Here is a 21,035-nt window from a genome sequence, read left to right as displayed (position 1 = left end):
AAACATCTGCTTCACTCTTTATGAGTCAACTGTGCAACCTTCTTGACAGGACTATAGAAAAACAAGGTAAGAATTGACACTACACTTCTAACAGTCTCCTAGGAAGCCTTCACATCTTTTGATGGTTTGATTAAAATCCTAAAGAACAAAATCAAATAAAGCTAAGGGAAAAAAGTGAACTTACCACCAAATAATGGTTCTGGTTCCACCAGTATTTCCTGCTTTTGAGGAATTGGGGCACGAACTTCTTCTCTATTAAAAAAGAATGGGAAAATAAAAAATGAAAACTATTTTCTGCTACCTGTTTGCTTCCTGTAATTACTGTGAATATTTCTGCTACCTGTTTGCTTTCTGTAATTACTGTGAATATATTCAAATTAACTTAGTGACTTTTAGAAGCACAGTAATAATGATAAATTTAAGTTATTTTGTTGGTTTTTTTTTTTGGCAGGGGAGACAGTGTCTCACTCTGTCGCCCAGGCTGGAGTGGACTGACACGATCTTGACTCACTGCAACCTCCACCTCCTGAGTTAAAGCAAATCTCGTGCCTCGGCCTCCCTAGTAGCTGGGACTACAGGCATGCACCATCACACCTGGCTAACTTTTTTTCGTATTTTTAGTAGTGACAGGGTTGCGCCATGTTGGCCAGGCCGGTCTTGAACTCCTGAGCTCAGGCAGTCCACCCACCTCAGCCTCCCAAAATGCTAGGATTACAGGCGTGAGCTACTGCATCCAGCTGATAAGTGAGTTTTAGATGGTTTCCACATAAAGCTCAAGTGGAAATGAGTACCTGGAATATATAGCTCAAATGGTTTAGAAATAAAAACAATTTCCCTTTCCCTCTCAAGTTTCCTACCTTAAATTCTGTCAGAAAAAAAGAAAAAAATTTTCCCCCAAAAAATCAGGCAGAAATGAATAGAAAAATATAGGCTTAATAGAAGCAATATCACATTACTACTACATCAAAGAATAATTAAATCATAAGGACATATTAAAATAAACTTTAAAAGGCAGTGAATTTCATGCTAATTATGAAAGAGGCTAACAGGTATGATCTTGGATTATTTACTAAAAAGATCCTAATATACAGAACAAAAAAAGTAATTACTCATCTTTTAAAAGCCTATTTTCTTCAAAGTTTACATTCACAGAGTTTACTGATAATCCATCTCTTCCAGTAACAAAAAACTCATTCAGATACACTGTAAAAATGGTGTGTGCCTTTAAAGAACACTTTATTTTAGGTTGGGCACGGTGGCTCATGCCTGTAATCCCAGTGCTTTGGGAGAGGAGGCGGGAGGCTCACTTGAGCCCAGGAGTTCGAGACCAACCTTGGCAACATAGCAAGACTCCATCTCTAAAAAAAAGAAAAAGAAAAAGAAATAGTTTTATAGTTGTAACTCAAGTATTGAACTTTGCTGATTAATGTTCACAGCAAATAGTAACTTCCTAATTTTCATTATCTTCCTGCTTATAATAAGTATTATATAAGCATGTAAATTCCATATAAATTTATGTTAGCCCTAATGGTTTTCATTCAGGTGTTCTGAATAGTAACAACTAAAGACCTTGTTTTTGATATTTAAGCGTTGGAACTCCAAAACATCCTTTATGAAATGAAGTAGGAATACTCATTTGTCAACAATAACATCCTGTAATCAAAGAACAACCAGTTAAAGAAATTTCCAACAAACCACGTGACTAAAGGATAATTCAAAATTATGTTAAGTACTCTTTCCTGGTGCTCACACACAAAATGTCAATCATCTGAAGAAACAGACAATACATCTATAAGAGGAAGCTCTGTCAATCCTTTCATCAAAAGGAAACAGGCCGGCCAGCCATGGTGGCTCACACCTGCAATCCTAGCATTTTGAGAGGCCAAGGCAGGTGGATTGCTTGAGCTCAGGAGTTCAAGACCAGCCTGGGCAACAAGGCAAAACCCCATCTTTCTAAAAATACAAAAATTAGCCAAGTGTGGTGGCATGTGCCTATAGTCCCAGCTACTTGAGGAGCTCAGGTTGCTTGAACCTGGGAGGCAGAGGTTGCAGTGAATCGAGAGCAGTGAGCAGAGATCACACCCCTACATTCCAGCCTAAGTGACAGAAGAAGACTGTGTTTTTTTAAAAAGAGCTAATTATCTTAAGAAAACTGGGCTGGGCGCGGTGGCTCAAGCCTGTAATCCCAGCACTTTGGGAGGCCGAGACGGGCGGATCATGAGGTCAGGAGATCAAGACCATCCTGGCTAACACGGTGAAACCCCGTCTCTACTAAAAAATACAAAAACCTAGCCGGGCGAGGTGGCGGGCGTCTGTAGTCCCAGCTACTCGGGAGGCTGAGGCAGGAGAATGGCGTGAACCCGGGAGGCGGAGCTTGCAGTGAGCTGAGATCCGGCCACTGCACTCCAGTCTGGGCGACAAAGCGAGACTCTGTCTCAACAAAAAAAAAAAAAAGAAAACTGGCCATTGGCTGGGCGCGGTGGCTCACGCCTGTAATCCCAGCACTTTGGGAGGCCGAGGCCGGTGGATCACGAGGTCAGGAGATCAAGACCATCCTGGCTAACATGCTGAAACCCGGTCTCTATTAAAAAAAAAAATACAAAAAATTAGCCGGGAGTGGTGGCGGCGCCTGTAGTCCCAGCTACTCCAGAGGCTGAGGCAGGAGAACGGTGTGAACCTGGGAAGCGGAGCTTGCAGTGAGCCGAGATTGCACCACTGCACTCCAGCCTGAAAAAAAAAAAAAAGAAAACTGGCCACACACAGTGGCTCATGCCTGTAAACCCAGCACCTTGGGAGGCCGAGGTGGGCAGATCACGAGGTCAGGAGATCGGGACCATCCTGGTCAACATGGTGCAACGCCGTCTCTACTAAAAATACAAAAATTAGCCAGGCATGGTGGCATGTGCCGGTAGTCCCAGCTACTTAGGAGGCTGAGGCAGGAGAATCACTGGAACCTAGGAGGTGGAAGTTGCAGTGAGCCGAGATCACCACACTGCACTCCAGCCTAGCGATAGAGACTCTGTCTCAAAAAACAAAAAAAAAAGAAAGAAAGAAAACTTCTACCTAAACAAAACCTTCCATTATTGTTATACCTCGCTTTACAGCATATATATATATATACACACACACACAATTGTCTCAATCTCAGACAACTGAATTGTTCTATAAACAAACTTTAATCTGACTAAATGCATCAATTAGAAGGGTGGATTAAGCAGTACAGTTGTCCTTACATGAAAAGACTTGATTACCACATTATCTGAGGGTATCTGTACCAAGATTGTCAGCTACCAAGAATGGAAGGATGGAATAGAAAAAAGTGAATAAAGAAAATCATACTTTAGGAATTAGGAGCCATTATTGAATGTTGATCAACTAGCAATACAAACTATCTAAGCCAAAATATATATAGGGGAATTCATTAGGAAAAGATATTCATTTACCAAAACTATTTTTCAACACAATTGAGAAAACACGTTTTATACAATGAGGATAAATATGCTCTCCCACATCAACTATGAATATTTGCCATTTTGTTTTTAATCTTTTTTTTTTTTTTTTTTGAGACAGGGGGTCACTCTGTGTCAACCAGGTTGGAGTGCAGTGGCACAATCATGGCTCATTGCAACCTCAACCTCCCAGGCTCATGTGATCCTCCCATCTCAGCCTCCCAAGTAGCTGGGACTACAGCTGCGCACCACCACGCCCGGCTAATTTTCCTATTTTTTGTAGAGACAGGTTTTTGCTATATTGCCCAAGCTGGTCTCAAACTCTTGGGCTCAAGCCATCCTCCTGCCTTGGCCTCCCAAAGTACTAGAATTACAGGCATGAGCTTTTTTTTTAAGTATTAGGTTCTCATACTGATTTCTGTTAAAAGTCTGAGCTATATTGGGAGTGAAATACATGGCCAACATTAACAGAAAAAACTCTACACGATATTATTTTTATTTATTTATTTATTTATTTTTTGAGACAGAGTCTTGCTCTGTCACCCAGGCTGGAGTGTAGCGGCATGATCTCTGGTCACTGCAACCTCTGCCTCCTGGGCTGAAGCAATTCTTGTGCCTCAGCCTCCCGAGTAGTTAGGATTACAGGCACCCGCCACCACGCCTGGCTAATTTCTGTATTTTTTTTTAGTAGAGACACGGTTTCACCATGTTGGTCACACTGGTCTCGAACTCCTGACCTCATGATCAGCCTGCCTCGGCCTTCCAAAGTGCCGGGATTATAGGTGTGAGCCACCATGCCCAGCCTAGTTTCAAACATTTTTCATGGCAACTCAAAACATTTCTGTGAATGTAGAAAAATCTGTAATTGGGAAATCTGAGCTTTACTGCTACTTAATGCTGTGTAGCTTGGGGAAATAGCTATGCCTCTGCTTCCTTATTGGTAAAATGTTGATAATGCCATCCAATAAGGTTTCTGTTTGTTTATTTGTTGCTGCCATGAGGCACACAGGCCCTGCTGGCCACAGGCCAATCCCAGCAGAGCAGCACCACACACTCCCACCAACCCCACCTCCCCGACTTCACAGAGCCTACATGGTTCCTTTGAGGATTCAATAAGGCAAGACAGTATCTAAAGAATCGAACGTATGTTACTACAAAAATTTCCACTTCATACTTTTTCAGAGGCTTTCAGCCTTTCATTTATTTCAAAACCAGAGAATTGACCTAGCTTTGATAAAAACGCAACTACTTAATGTAGGCAATGGATAGCTCCTGACAATACACATTAGATTCGTACTCTGTGTGTGGTCTGACAGCAGAGACACTTGCTGAACTGGTACTGGGCTCTTCAGCGATTCCTCCACCATCCAAAAACATAGTGACTGCCATTTCCAGATTATTGTTGCACGCTTCAAGCATATGTTTTCCTACACTTTCACTTGCACCTGAAACAGTAAAAAGACAGGAAAAACGTTAAAAAAAAAAAAAAAAAAAAAAGACAGCCTCTTTTTTCAGCTCATATTAGAATTCCCAAGTAAATCAATAGTATTTTTCCCTTTTAGAATGAATTTCTTGTGAAATACACCGAGCTAGAAAAAAAATGCACACATTCTTGAAGTGAAATACACAGAGCTAGAAAAGAATGTAGAAGCATTAAAGAGTAATCATCCTTCATAATAAAACAAAAACTAAATACTAAAGCATTTTTTGGCCACTTCTGGTTTTTTTTTTTTTTTTTTTTGGCCATTTATTTAAGTGGCCAAAGTATATATTTGGGAATAAGCTGAAAAAAGATAAAGAAAAATGAAAGACTACATTCTAGAAAGTTAGAAATGCTTTGTTAGAAAGAATACATTTCAGTTAGCATTTCTGTTTCTGTTAAAAAGAAAGCGTCAGGCTGGGCACAGTGGCTCACACCTATAATCCCAACACCTTGGGAGGCCGAGGCGGCTGGATCACGAGGTCAGGAGTTGGAGACCAGCCCAACTAACATGGTGAAGCCCCGTCTCTACTAAAAACAAAAATGTGCCAAGCATGGTGGTATGCACCTGTAATCCCAGTTACTCAGGAGGCTGAGGTAGGAGAATCGCTTGAACCCAGGAGGCAGAGCTTGCAGTGAGCCAAGGTCATGCCACTGCACTCCAGCCTGGGCAACAAAGCGAGACTCTGTCTCAAAAAAAAAAAAAAAAAAGGCATCTTTAATACCAATGACAAACAAGTGAGAAGGAACATTTTTTTGTCTAAGACATAACTAAGTCAAAATCTGGTAAGAAATGTCAATCTTCATCATTTAAAAATGTCCCTATTACAAACTAACTCATTTGTAAATAAAGTAAAGCTAACGGACTCTGCTAAATGAAACGTAAATTGGTAAGGTCCTTTAAGAAAACAATTTTACAACATGTATTCCAGAAACAAAAATACTCATTCCTTTTTTGACTCAGTAATTTCGGCTTCTAGTCAAAATAAAATAAAATCTACATAAAATACTATATGCATAAACATGTTCATACACACGTCCAGCATAGCTTCAGTTTATACTGAAAAGTTGGAAACAACAAAAATGTCTAATGATAGAATGTAAATTGAACATTTTAGGGCCACGAAAAAGCACCTCAAGCTTTCCATTTGGGATGATTTTTCTTCTATCTGAATTACATCCCTTAGAATCTCCTTCTCTTGATGGTAAATGCTCTTAAGTTTTTGCCTGAAAATGTCTTTATTTCGCTGTCATTCCTGACAGTTTTACTGGGTATATTCCATTTCAAAGCTGACAGCTATTTTCTCTCAGAATATTGAAGACAGCATTCCAATGTCCTCTGGCTTCTGTTGTTGCTGCTGGGAAATCAGTTGCCAGACTACAGAAAAATGTTTTTATAGCAATCTGTTGTTTCTAGTTGCTTTTAAGACCCTCTGTCTTTAGCCTTCTGCAATTTCACTCTGATTTGTCAGGGCTGATTTTATTTATCCTCTCTGGGATTCAGTGGACTTTTACCACTTGAAGATTGTCTTTTATCAATTCTGAAAAAGTCGCAGCAATTTCTATTTGATCGCTGCCTCACCCTCCATTCACACTTATTTCCTCTGTAACTCCAATTAGATGTACGTTACAACTCTTCACTCTAACCTTTATGTCTCAACCTTTCTTTCACATGCGTATTGTCTCTTTAGCTCTCTATGTGGATTGTGGCTAATCTCTTCAATGCTATTTCGAGTTCACACATTTTCCCTTTAGCTGTGCCAATCTGTTTCTTCCCTTGCTCACTGAGCTTTTGATTTCAGCTAATTTTTTATAACTGGAAGTTCTGTTTTTGTTTACTTCCTCATCTGCTTGATCATGTTTTGGAGATCCTTAATTCATACTCCTATTTCAATCTTTCACTTCTTCAAGCATATTAACCAAACTTATTGGAATCACTAAGGGAAAATACAAAATTTCTACAGTTTCTATAGGTCACTATCTCATGTTTCTGCTGGATCTTGCTCACTATGCCACAGTTTTTGTCTGATTTGTGGTTTTTTTACTGTGATGTCATGTGCCTTGACATTTTAATCTGCAGAATTCTGAAGCTTGGGTTGAAGGTACATTTCATCCTAAGAGGATATGATTTGACAGACTTTTCAAGGCACCCACGGGCACTAGCAGAGATCACTTTAAACACATTTCTGACTTGGAAGTTTTTCAAGACCACATGGGAAATGTGACTGTAACAATCCTGTCTCAGCCTCCCAAGTGGCTGAGATTACAGGTGCCTGCCACCACGCTGGGCTAATTTTTGTATTTTTAGTAGAGACAAGGTTTCACCATGTTGGCCAGGCTGGTCTTGACCTCCTGGCCTCAGGTGATCTGCCCATCAGGTGATCCGCCCGCCTCGGCCTCCCAAAGTGCAGGGATTACAGGAGTGAATCACCACACTAGGCCTTAAAAATTTTTTTGAATACATACATTCTTCAGCACTGTTTTTCTCAGCAGCAGGGTTATTCATGTTATCACTCTACATTATCCTTACTGCAAGAAATGGAAGTGCTAACTCTACTCTTACTGTCTCTCATTTGTTTTCTCTTCTGTACTACTACTGTCTCTAAGGCAAATCCTTAATACTTACCTCAATTACTTCAACAGGCTCCTAACTGATCATTATTCCATCTTCCACCTTGCTGCAGAGGGTGTGTTCCAAAATATAAGTCTCATTGTATCATCCTCCTGTTTAAAATCCCTTAATGGCGACCAGGCATGGTGGCTCACACCTGTAATCCCAGCACTTTTGGAGGCCAAAGTAGGCAGTTAGGAGGTTAGGAGTTCGAGACCAGCCTGACCAACATGGTGAAACCCTGTCTCTACTAAAAATACAAAAATTAGCCAGGTGTGTTGGCACACATCTGCAATCCCAGCTACTCAGGAGGCTGAGGCAGGAGAATCACTTGAACCTGGGAGGCAGAGGTTGCAGTGAGCTGAGATTGTGCCACTTCACTCCAGCTTGGTCAAGAGAGCGAGACCTCATTTCAAAAAAACAAAAACAAAAACAAAAACAAAAAAAATCCCGTAACGGCTTTCTTCTGATGCCTGCAGTATAAATTCAAGTCTTTATGATCTGGAAAGCCCTTTGTTGGATCAGGCCTCAGCTTATTTCTCTGGCTTTGCCTTTCTTCTTCCTCATCCTACATAGTTTACTATAGTCAAATTCATTACCTGCTTGGAATGCCCTTATCCTCCCCATCATCCCCTCATCTAGTTCATGCATGCTGAAATCAACAGAAATGTTACTTTGTTCATTTGTATACTCGCCTACCTGCCCATTCCCATCCCTGAGATAACGTTCTATTATATCCATGGATATACTACTAGTAAATGCTGGTTTATTTTCTGGCTCCCCTAAAAGAATAGACGGTTCTTGAACAGAGGAACTGGTTTTCTTGCCTCGGTATCTCCCAGCACCTGGCATCAGGCTTGCTTGCATGTGATCAATGTCTGATAAACTTAGTGATATCTCATAGTACTTTAACTCATTAGCTATACACTAGAGACAGAGGGAGCAGGCCTTAGTCAAAACCACTGGCAACCCTTTCATAACAATTTAATTTTGTACTTTGTGCATATACTTATGTTTTAAAATTAATTTATAAAGCAGTATGGTTACATTCTGGAAATAAATAGCAAATGGATACGCTGGATTAATGGATTTAAGATAGATTTAAAAAGAAGTGAAAATAACATGCTTCAAAAAACTAGCGGATGGCCGAGCACAGTGGCTCACACCTGTAATCCCAGCACTTTGGGAGGCCAAGGCAGGCAGATTAGCTGAGGTCAGGAGTTCAAGACCAGCCTGACCAACATGGTGAAACCCCTTCTCTACTAAAAATGCAAAAATTAGCCAGACGTGGTGGCAGGTGCTTGTAATTCCAGCTACTGGGGAGGCTGAGGCAGAAGAATCACTTAGCCTGGGAGCAGAGGTTGCAGTGAGCCGTTGCACTCCAGCCTGGGGCACAAGAGTAAGATTTCATCTCAAAAACAAATAAACTAGCAGATGACATGGAGTAGCTATAGTCTTTTCTGAAAACTGATAAAGATATATATTTAAGGTGCAAATGAAAACAACTGAATAAACTCATTTCATAAAATATGACTGAAAAAAGGCAGCCAGGTGCAGTGGCTCGTGCCTGTAAACCTGGCACTTTGGGAGGTTGAGGCAGGCACATCATTTGAGCTCAGGAGTTCCAGACCAGCCTGGCCAACAGGGTGAAACCCCGTCTTCTACTAGAAATACAAAAATCAGCCAGGCATGGTGGCAGGCATCTGAAATCTCAGCTACTAGGGAGGCTGAGGCAGGGAAATCTCTTGAATCCAACAGGCGGAGGTTACAGCAAGCTGAGATCACACCACTGCACTTCAGTTTGGGTGACAGAACGAGACTTCATCTCCAAAAAAAAAAAGCATGAATATACAATGTGTGTAATAATGTTAAATCAATAAAAATTACCCAAGAAAGCACCTGATCATTTCACTTAAATCTCTAGAAACGCACATAGTTGACAGTCAACTGTTTTTTTAGTACCAGGTTATATCCATTAAAAAGGCTACTAGTAAAAAACAAAAAATAACAAGTGTGGGTGAGGATGTGGAGAAACTGGAACCACTATGCACTCTTGATGGGAATATAAAATGGTACAACTAGGGTGGAAAACTATGGTGATTCCTCAAAAAACTAACAACAGAATTACCATATGATCCAGTAATTTCACTTCTGGCGATATACCCAGAGAACTGAAAGCAGGGTCTCAAAAAGATATTTACATGCCCATTTTCATAACAGCATTATTCACAGTAGGTAAAACATGGAAGCCACCCAAGTACCCACCAACACATGAATGGATAAACTAAAGTAGTATATTCATACAACGGAATATCATAGAGCCTTAAAAAGGAAAGAAATTCTGACATGAATGAACCTTGAGGACATTATGCTAAGTGAAATAAGCCAGTCACAAAAATACAAATGCTGTATGATTCCACTTATGTGAGATATTTAGAGCACTAAAAATCACAGTCAGAAAGTAGAATGATGGTTGCCAGGGGCTGGAGGAAGGTAGAATGAGGAGTAGGGAGTTATTGTTCAATGGGTATACAGTTTTAGTTTTACAAGACAAAGAGTTATAGAGAGGGTCGGTGGTAATGGTTACACATTATTAATGTATTTAATACCACTGAACTGTACCCTTAAAAATGGTTAAAATGGGCCAAGCACGGTAGCTCGCAGCTGTAATCCTAGCACTTTAGGGGGCTGATGTGGGCAGATCACTTGAGGTCAGGAGTTTGAGACCAGCCTGGCCAACATGGTAAAACCCTGTCTCTACTAAAAAATACAAAAATTAGCCGGGTGTGGTGGGCACCTGTAATTCTAGCTACTAGGGAGGCTGAGGGAGGAGAAGCGCTTGAACCCAGGAGGCAAAGGTTGCAGTGAGCTGAGGTCACTCCATTGCACTCCAGCCTGGGCAACAAGAGCGAAACTCAGTCTCAAAAAAAGGTTAAAATGATAAATTTTGTTATGTAGATGTTAATACAATTATAAAAATTGAAAAAACAAACACCCTTTTGGGAAATTAGAGAAAAACAATTGCCTTTCATTTGGAGTCTGCCTTTTATCGGGGCATATATGGTAATTTAAGTTACACAGGACCAGGGAGGTTTTTCCAAAGAGCTTCATACATTACTTAAACTTGAGAAACATCCTTAGACTTCTTACTCCCCCAAGTGAACATCCCATCAGTTAACCAAAGAGGCCTACAGTTCCTTCTAGTTAATACACTCCTATCCAGCCTTTCCTATGTCCACTGCCACAGTCTTAGCTCAAGCCCTCAACATCTCTTACATGAATTACTGTATCTCACACCTCTTGGCCCCCTTTGATATATAATATGTCATCCCTCCGGTATCCATGGGGCATTGGTTCCATTACCGCCCAAATACCAAAATTTGAGAATGTTCAAGTTCTTCATACAAAATGGTACAGTATTTGCAAACAATCTATACTTTAAATCATCTCTAGATTACTTATAGCATCTAATACAATGTAAATGCTATTACACTGTACCTAATACAATGTAAACAGTTGTTATACTGTAGAAAATAATAACAAACAGAAAAGTCTGTAAGTGTTCAGTAGAGATGCAACAATGTTTTCTGTTTCCCTGAATATTTTGTTTCTTTTTGCTGGAGTACAGTGGTACCATCTCTGCTCACTGCAACCTCTGTCTCCCAGGTTCAAGCAATTCTCCTGCCTCAGCCTCCCAGGTAGCTGGGATTACAGGCGTCTGCCAACACACCCAGCTAATTTTGTATGTTTAGTAGAGACAGGGTTTCGCCATGTTGGCCAGGCTGGTCCTGAACTCCTGACCTCAGGTGATCTGCCCACCTTGGCCTCCCAAAGTGTTGGGATTACGAGGCATGCGCCACTGCACTGCACCTGGTCTTTTCCCTGAATATTTTCAATACACAGGCTAAATTCACCAATACAGAACCCATGGATATGGAGGGCCAGGTGTACCTCCAACACAGCAAAATAATGTAAGTTCAATTGTCTATCTTCCTATTTCAACGGTTCTGTCTTACTGATTGGAAAAGTTTTAATCCCTCTCAAGCTGCATACAAAATTTGTTCCTTACCCCTCCCATTTTATATCCCTCTACTCTCATCTCACCTCTGTACCATCCCCTCAGCCACATGGACCTACCGGCATCATCTAGGCAGTTCCCTTGGTAGGACTTTATAAAGCCCTATCTTTGCATGATTTGGATAGCAGTTGGGACAACAAACCAAACACCCACCTTTCTGTTACGTTCTGAACATTTCCCCTCCCTCCTCACTCTGAAGCAGGAACAAATATATACTTTTCCAGTGAGTCATAATTTCTACCCTTGTCTCTGCTAGCTCTTCTGTCTCTCAAACTTTAAAAGCTCACTCAACTAGCCCAGATCTCACTTTTGTCATCCCAGTTACTTCTTCCTAAGTTCTCAGTGGAGCTGAACCAAAAGTTAAATTGTAGTATATACAAATTTAACATTCTAAATATCACAAAACACTTTAAAAAATGAAATATCAAAACAAAAACACAAATGCAACTTTTTGAAGGAAAGGAAAAGTTCTAATATCCCCACAGCCAACCTTATGTTATGCAACTAAATAAAAATTCTTCGGGCAAAAACAGCACAAATTTGATAAACAATTTCAAGACACATATGCTACCATATTCTTATTCATAAAACCTGAGGCTTTCAGTGTTTCCCTAATATTTGTACACTGTCTCCAGTTACATTGTGTTGTATTATCATACTTCTTCTTCTTCTTTTTTTTTTTTTGAGACAGAGTCTCGCTCTGTTGCCCAGGCTGGAGTGCAGTGGCGCCATCTTGCCTCACTGCAACCTCCGTCTCCCAGGTTCAACCGGTTCTCCTGCCTCAGCCTCCCGAGTAGCTGGGACTACAGGCGCCACCACCATGCTCAACTAATTTTTGTATTTTTAGTAGAGATGGGGTTTCACTGTGTTGGCCAGGATGGTCTCGATCTCCTGACCTTGTGATCTGCCCACCTCGGCCTCCCAAAGTGCTGGGATTGCAGGCGTGAGCCACCGCGCCCGGCCATATTATCATACTTCTTAAATGCTAGTCTATAAAAGTTCAGGGGGCTGGGCATAGTGGCTCACGCCTGTAATCCCAGCACTTTGGGAGGCCAAGACGGGTGGATCACGAGGTCAGGAGATCAAGACCATCCTGGCCAACATGGTGAAACCCCATCTCTACTAAAAAGATACAAAAAAAAATAGCTGGGTGTGGTGGCGTGTGCCTGTAATCCCGGCTACTTGGGAGTCTGAAGTGGGAAAATCGCTTCAACCAGGGCGTCAGAGGTTGCGGTGAGCTGAGATTGCGCTACTGCACTCCAGCCTGGCAACAGAACGAGACTCCCATCTCAAAAAAAAAAAAAAAAGGCTGGGCGTGGTGGCTCACGTCTGTAATCCCAGCACTTTGGGAGGCTGAGGCGGGCAGATCACGAGGTCAGGAGATGGACACTCTCCTGGCTAACAGTGAAACCCCGTCTCCACTAAAAAAATACAAAAAATTAGCCAGGCATGGTGGCGGGCACCTGCAGTCCCAGCTACTCGGGAGGCTGGGGCAGGAGAATGGCGTGAACTCAGGAGGCGGAGCTTTCAGTGGGCCCATATCGTGCCACTGCACTCCAGCCTGGGAGACAGTACGAGATTCTGTCTCGGAAAAAAAAAAAAAAAAGTTCAGTGACTACTGTACTCTACCATTTTAATTTAGACAGCAGCTGAAAATTAAAGGTTTCTTACAGGAAGACTACTGTTGGCTGCTTGTTCTAGCAGAGATGCACAATCTGTTAACATCTGCCTCCCAATGAACCCTAAAACTAGCTTCTCAAGGTATGGACCAAACTTTCTTTTCAGAGAACTCAGTGGCCAAGTTTACACTATTGTGGCTCTTGTCTAAGTGCTCATACTGCACTACAGCACCATAAAAAAGCAGAAAGAACATGTTGATGGTGAAGTTAAACTCACTTCTGCCGTAACAGCAACCAATGCTGGCTACTTTCACTCACAAACTTATCTGGTCATAGGAAATTCAACTTATACCAGGCATGGTGGCTCACGCCTGTAATCCCAGCACTTCGGGAGGCTGAGAGGGGCAGATCACCTGAGGTCAGGAGTTTGAGACTAGCCTGGCCAACATGGTGAAACTCCATCTCTGCAAAAATTGGCCAGGCACGATGGTAGGAGCGTATAATGCCAGCTACGGGAGAATCACTTGAACCCAGGAGGCGGAGGTTGCAGTGAGCTGAGATCACACCACTGCACTCCAGCCTGGGCGACTGAGCAAGACTGTCTCAAAAAAAAAAAAAAAAAAAAGGAAATTCAACTTAAAAATGCCACTGCATATTGTTGCCACCCTTTCCACCACCCTTCACCTACCAGAACTCCAATGCCACTGCCAGGGGAACCATTTAGAGAATTTGTGGGTTCTGATGAGAATCAGAACTTGTGAAGTCAATCCTCAAGCAGCAGACCTGTCAACATTTTAGTCTGCCTAGCCCAAAAGTCTTTTCCTAAGTGCCTACTTTTTTTTCATGTTATTATGCTGCCTAAAATACTTCCAATTCAGAGATTAATTTGGGTAAACAAACATCCTCTTTAAAAATATGAAGACTTACTAGGGTTAAGGATGTATCAATCATTTCATAATCTAAATTAATTCAATCATATTGCCTTCTCTTAGAAGCTAGTAACAATGAATTTAGAGTTGATACATAGAGGAAAAGGGTGTTGATTTAGAAGAAGAGGGATGTAAGTAGCTTTAGTGTCACAAGCGCCTTTCAGGGACGAGGTCAGAAAGGCCTGCAGTACCACGTGAGGGCAACTTAGGGCATGAAAAGACATTAAGCACCTGGAGCCACAGACACAGCAAGAAGTTAAAATTAATGTATAAAAACCTTTGCCTCTGCCCTGCCTTTTTTTTTTTTTTTTTTTTGAGACGGAGTCTCGCTCTGTCCCCCAGACCGGAGTGCAGTGGCGCGATCTCGGCTCACTGCCAGCTCCACCTCCCGGGTTTGCGCCATTCTCCTGCCTCAGCCTCCGGAGTAGCTGGGACTATAGGCGCCCGCCACCACGCCTGGCTAATTTTTTCATATTTTTAGTAGAGATGGGGTTTCACTGTGTTAGCCAGCATGGTCTCGATCTCCTGACCTCATGATCCACCCACCTTGGCCTCCCAAAGTACTGGGATTACAGGCGTGAGCCCACCGCGCCCGGCCTGCCTCTGCCCTGTCTTATGCCCAGTAACAAAGAGAAAATATTCTTCAAATTCCTTTCTGTACTCATGCTAAGGAGTACAGAATAGACATGATTTAGTAAGAGCCTGGAAACTACTCAGATAAACCTGGGTTTGACTCCTACTTCTGTCATTCACTAGTGTGACTCTGAGTAAGTTACTAATTTCTCTAGGCATCAGTTTCCTCAGTTATAAAATGAGGATTTATCAACTTCATGAAGTGCTACTGTGAATTAAGAGAATTCAGGCCGGGCGCGGTGGCTCAAGCCTGTAATCCCAGCACTTTGGGAGGCCGAGACGGGTGGATCACGAGGCAGGAGATCGAGACCATCCTGGCTAACACGGTGAAACCCTGTCTCTACCAAAAAAATACAAAAAATTAGCTGGGTGAGGTGGCGGGCGCCTGTAATCCCAGCTACTCGGGAAGCTGAGGCAGGAGAATGGCGTAAACCCGGGAGGCCGAGCTTGCAGTGAGCTGAGATCCGGCCACTGCACTCCAGCCTGGTCAACAGAGCGAGACTCCGTCTCAAAAAAAAAAAAAAGAGAATTCAGCTGGGCGTGGTGGCTCATGCTGTAATCCCAACACTTTGGAAGGCGGAGGCAGACAGATTGCTTGAGCTCACAAGTTTGAGACCAGTCTGGGCAACATGGTAAAAAACTCCCATCTCTACAAAAAATAAAAAGATTAGCCAGGCGTGGTGGCAAGTGCCTATAGTCCCAGCTACTCGGGAGGCTGAGGTGGAAGGATTGCTTAAGTCCAGGAGTTTTGAGGCTGCTGTGAGCTATGATCATACCACTCCAACCTGGGTGACAGAGTAAAATCCTGTCTCTTAAAGAAAAAAAAAAATTCACATTAAAGAACTTGGGATACCTCTCAATTAGCAGTTAGCTATTAATAGACTGGCCAGGCACGGTGGCTCACTTGAAGTCAGGAGTTCAAGACCAGCCTGACCAACATGTGAAACCCTGTCTCTACTAAAAACACAAAATTAGCTGGGCATGATGGTAGGAGTCTGTAATCCCAGCTACTCGGGAGGCTGGGGTGGGAGAATCGCTGGAACCCAGGAGGCAGAGGTTGCTGTGAGCCAAGATCATGCAACTGCACTCCAGCCTGGGTGACAGAGCAAGACTCCGTCTCAAGAAAGAAAAGAAGACAAGACAAAGAAGGAAGGGAGGGAGGGAGATGGACAGACAGTCCCAAGTTTACAGTACTCTATATGTAAATGACATGGACGTATAAAGTGTGAATATATATAGCTTATGGAGAAATACATTTTTGACAGTAAACAGGCAGAGAAAGACATCTCATTTTTCTTTTTCTCACTCATCTGATGCTGTGAATATGTGTCTCATTCAAGTTAAACACTCATTTTTTTTAAGAGCAGTACAATGAAGACAGCAAAAAACTGTTACACTAGAAAGTGAATGGTATGCATAGAGAAAATGATACATGCAAGGGATCTGCTTCAAAGAAATCTGTAACAGCACTCCAGTGTGACTGAGAAGCATTGAGAGCTGATATAAATGCTGATATAAAGAGAAGTACAGTATGTATTCTAAAATTTCTAAGATTCATAGGTCTATAGAGTTAAACATTACAAGAGAATTTATTAAAAGGATTCTACAGCGAATGGCATTACAACGCACAACAAATAAAACTATAGTAAAGGAAATAACAACTGTAATATTTTGGGGCAGATGATGTCAACACTCAGGGTCCAGAGTTAGAGGATGGGGAAAGACTATTTTGCCATCCTTTCTACAGTCTTCACACAACCATTTAACGTGAGAACCTAACCTTTAGGGAGCATATTCCCGAGATGGTGCTACCATACCACTGGTAACAATCCAAGGTCAGGCATGGTGGCTCATGCCTGTAATCCCAGCACTTTGGGAGGCCGAGGTGGGCGGATCACTTGAGGCCAGGAGTTGGAGACCAGCCTGGCCCACATGGCGAAACCCCATCTCTACTAAAAATAACCAAAATTAGCCGGGCCTGGTGGTGGGCGTCGGTAGTCCCAGCTACTGGGGAGGCCAAGGTGGGAGAATGACTTGAACCCAGAAGGCGTAGGTTGCAGTGAGCCAAGATCACGCCACTGCACTCCAGCCTGGGCAACAGAGCAAGACCCTATCTCTAAATAAATAAATAAATAATGTGACAGGATGACTTCCATCTTTGGATTCTGTCAGGACAGTGACCTGCAAGAGCTTTCCAAAAAAAGTGCCACTACATACGCAGATTTTTTAAAAAGGAAGCACATGCTAAATCTTGGTAAGTCTGAACAAAGGTAGTGCTAGAAAGAAGTCCATGAAGCAAAGTATACCATTCACTTTCTTAAATAAAGCCAAACTAAGCCATCTGTTCCTGTATCATCAGTTGTTCTTAGCGTAACACTTAGTGAATCATTTTAGAAACAGGAGCTAACTGAAAGAGAATTAAAGGTTCCGGTGGTTCTCAGTGTCGAAGCCCTGGAGGCATTCAGTAACATGAGAGACCATTTTTGGTGTTTCATGCCTGGGGAGTTGGGGACACTACTGGAATTTCGTGGAGAGAAGCCAGGGGTGATGTGGTGGACTGAAAAATGTCCCCCAAAAGACTACTCGAACCTTTATTTCAGACTTCCAGCCTCCAGAACCATGACAGAATAAATGTGTGTTAAACCACTCAATTTGCTGTAATTTGTCAGCAAGGCAACTAAAAGTGTTAAACTTCTGGAATGGATAGAACTGTCCTACTGCAATTGCCAATAACACTATCACTGAGCTACACAGAGGAATATGAAGAAGTGAAGGTTAACTGAAAGGGAAGAGGTTGAAAAGTAAGGAGGGCTAAATGATGTAAGGCAAGGAACAGTGATAAACAAGTTTAGTGAAGTTACACATTTTACCTATACACCCGAGAGGTACTTAACAATTACTGATGGATCAGCTGTAAAGAATTTGGACTTCTATCTTACTGCAGTTAGAAGAACATAACTTTTTTTTTTTTTTTTAAGCGGGGGCTAATAAAACAAGTTTGACAAGTTTACAGATTTAAACTATTTGCAAACTTGTTAAAAATGGGCTTACTGGGACTGGGCACGGTGTCTCACGTCTGTAATCCCAGCACTTTGGGAGGCCAAGGTGGACGGATCACCTGAAGTCAGGAGAAACCAGCCAACATGGTGATACCCCATCTCTACTGTAAGTACCAAAAAAATTAGCCAGTCGTGGTAATGCGCGCCTGTAATCCCAGCTACTCAGGAGTCTGAGGCAGGAGAATCGTTTGACCCTGGGAGGTGGAGGTTGCAGTGAGCCAAGACTGCGCCATTGACTCCAGCCTTAGTGACAGAGCAAGACTCCGTCTCAAAAACAAAAAAAGAAAAAAAAAATTAAAAACGGGCTTATTTTGAGGCTCCAATATTGTAGGCAGCGGCAGGGTAGCTTAATCTAATCCAGTCATCTACACCCCATGACAGGAGTCCTACTTTGTTTCTCACCACATGAACCCCCTTCTGAAACTTCCTTTATCTGTCCTTTTCTGCATCTGTCTTACACTTGCTAATGAATGGCACCAAAGGGCATTACTTAGCCCAGCCGTGGCACACAATTTATGATGGCCATTTTCATGCTGCTATCTTCTAGTTTATATATATTCTTACGCACACTGTCTACACTACTCTCAGTGCCAAAAGAAGGACAGTGATCATCTCTTCACTACCATCCAGAAACCAAAGTACAGCAGTCACAGAGACTTTGAAAACAATCATCCTCACCCCTGTACAGAAATGACAGAGACAAGAGGTTACTTTTCCATTCCACATTTTCCCCAGCAATGATACCAAAGTAAGCTAAACTACTTGCCAAGGATATGGGAGTGGATGATAGTTGTGAGAAATAAGCTGAAATTTTAACCTCAGCCTCTAATCCTGGAGTTTTTAAGTTTTCAAATATTGAAAACATTTTTAAATGCATACCAAAAAAAACTAAGTGAGTACAGAGAAATCGAATTATTAAGTTAGGGGATAGATAAGGCAAACATTCATCAGTTCACAAAAGGAACCAGTGGTGCGGGAACTAGTGCTAATGGTGGGAAATGCATGAGCCTAGAAGCCAAGATGCCCGAGTTCCAGTTCCTGTTCTGCCATCACCTAGGCCAGTGCTACCCAAACGGTAGTCCTTAGACCAGCTATCTCTTACTAGTCTGTGACAAGATAAAAATATAAATTCCAGTGGAAGCATTCAGAAACATTTACAGCAATTTGATAGAGTAATTTTATGTCTGTTGAATCTAATAATTAAAAGTTGGGGCGTGAAAGATTTATGGATGGTGGCCAGGCACGCTGGCTCACACCCGTAATCCCAGCACTTTGGGAGGCCAAGGCAGGAGGATCACAAGGTCAGGAGATCAAGACCATCCTGGCCAACATGATGAAACCCCTGTCTCTACTAAAAATACAAAAAATTAGCTGGGTGTGGTGGCGGGCGCCTGTATCCCAGCTACTTGGGAGGCTGAGGCAGGAGAACAGCTTGAACTTGGGAGGTGGAAGCTGCAGTGAGCCGAGATCACACCACTGCACTCCAGCCTGGCAACAGAGCAAGACTCCATCTCAAAAAAAAGATTTATAGATGGTACGTTATTACATGAAAAATGCCCCATATCATTAGTCATCTGAGAAACGCAAATTACGACCACAATGACATACCATTACACACTTATTGAAATAGCTTTAAAAAAATGGCCAGGCATCGTAGCTCATAGTAATCCCAACACTTTGAGAGGTTGAGGCGGGCAGATCACTTGAGGCCAGGAGTTCAAGACCAGATTGCCCAACATGGTGAAACCCTGTCTCTAATAAAAATACAAAAATTATCCAGGCATGGTGGTGTGCGCCTGTAGTCCCAGTTACTTGGGAGGGTGAGGCAGGAGAATCGCTTGAACCCAGGAGGCAGAGGTTGCAATAAACCGAGATCACGCCACTGCACTCCAGCCTGGGTGACAGGGTGAGACTCCATCTCAAAAACAAAAAACAAACAAACAAAACAACCCCAGGCGTGGAGGCTCACACCGGTAACCCCAGCACTGTGGGAGACCAAGGCAGGAGTTTGAGACCAGCCTGGGCAACACAGGAAGACCTCATCTATACAGAAAATAAAACATTAGCTGGGCATGGTGGTGTGTGCCTGTAGTCCCAACTACATAGGAGGCTGAGGCAGGAGGATCACTTGACCCCACGAGCTTGAGGCTGCAGTAAGCTACGACAACACGGCTGCACTCCACCCTGGGCAAGAGAGTGAGATCTTGTACCAAAAGAAAAAAAAAAAGACAACTAAAAATACCAAATGATGGCAAGAATGCAGAACAACTGGAACTCTCTTTTATTATTACTATTATTTTTATTTTTTAATTTTTTTTTGAGACATAGTCTCGCTGTCGCCCAGGCTGGAGTGCGGTGGCGCCATCTTGGCTCACTGGAAGCTCCGCCTCCCAGGTTCACGCCATTCTCCTGCCTCAGCCTCCCGAGTAGCTGGGACTACAGGCGCCTGACGCTACGCCCAGCTAATTTTTTCTATTTTTCAGTAGAGACGGGGGTTCCACCGTGTTAGCCAGGATGGTCTTGATCTCCTTACCTCGTGATCCGCCCGCCTAGGCCTCCCAAAGTGCTGGGATTACAGGCGTGAGCCATCGCGCCCGGACTATTCTTATTTTTTTAATAGAGATGGGGGGGGGGGTCTCCTTTGTTGTCCAGGTTGGCGTCAAACTCCTGGCCTCCAGCAATCCTCCCACAGCCTCTCAAAGCCACTATACTTTCCAAAGTGACTTTAGAAAGTCACTATACCAGAAAGCCACAAATTCTTTGTCAGCTTCTTAGAAAGTTAATATAACTATTATTATACGATCCAATAAACACACTCCTAGGTATTTTTCAAAAGATATTCACACACTTGTACACTACTGTTTCTGGCTTTATTTATAATATCCCCAAACTGGAAAGTATCCTTCATTTGATAAATGCATACACAAACCACAGTATAACTATACAATGGTATACTATTCCCCAATAAATAGGAAGGAACTACGAACCACGACAACATGAATGAATCTCAAATGCAAAAGCTTAAGAGCAAGAAGGCAGACTCAAAAGGCTACATATTGTGATTCCACTTACATGACATTCTGGAAAACAGGAGACTAAAAACAGATTAGGCTATAGGCAGCCCAGCCCGCCAAGTCCTCGCCTGGCTGCACGCCAGCCTGACCAAGCCACAGCCAG

General features: G+C 42.5%; 1 protein-coding gene across 9 annotated transcripts in view; it reads right to left on the bottom strand.

The window, feature by feature from the left end:
• The window catches only part of UBXN7 (UBX domain protein 7), a 78,585-nt gene that overhangs the window by 48,082 nt on the left and 9,468 nt on the right, over positions 1–21,035 (bottom strand). For 5 of the 9 annotated variants that reach the window (XM_003895336.4, XM_031663936.1, XM_031663938.1 and 2 more), the window contains 2 exons: positions 4,747–4,894; positions 185–252 (listed from right to left, as the gene is read on the bottom strand). In XM_003895336.4, the coding sequence (XP_003895385.2) occupies positions 185–252; positions 4,747–4,894 (216 nt within the window). Of the gene's footprint in view, positions 1–184; positions 253–4,746; positions 4,895–7,555; positions 7,759–21,035 lie in introns of those variants that run through there. The other 4 variants (XM_031663941.1, XM_031663942.1, XM_031663943.1 and 1 more) reach the window with 2 other exon arrangements.

Source organism: Papio anubis, chromosome 2 (assembly GCF_008728515.1).
Source record: "Papio anubis isolate 15944 chromosome 2, Panubis1.0, whole genome shotgun sequence".
Taxonomy (NCBI): Eukaryota; Metazoa; Chordata; class Mammalia; order Primates; family Cercopithecidae; genus Papio; species Papio anubis.
Note: the sequence above shows the minus strand (reverse complement) of the source record. Positions and strands in the feature narration are given on the sequence as shown.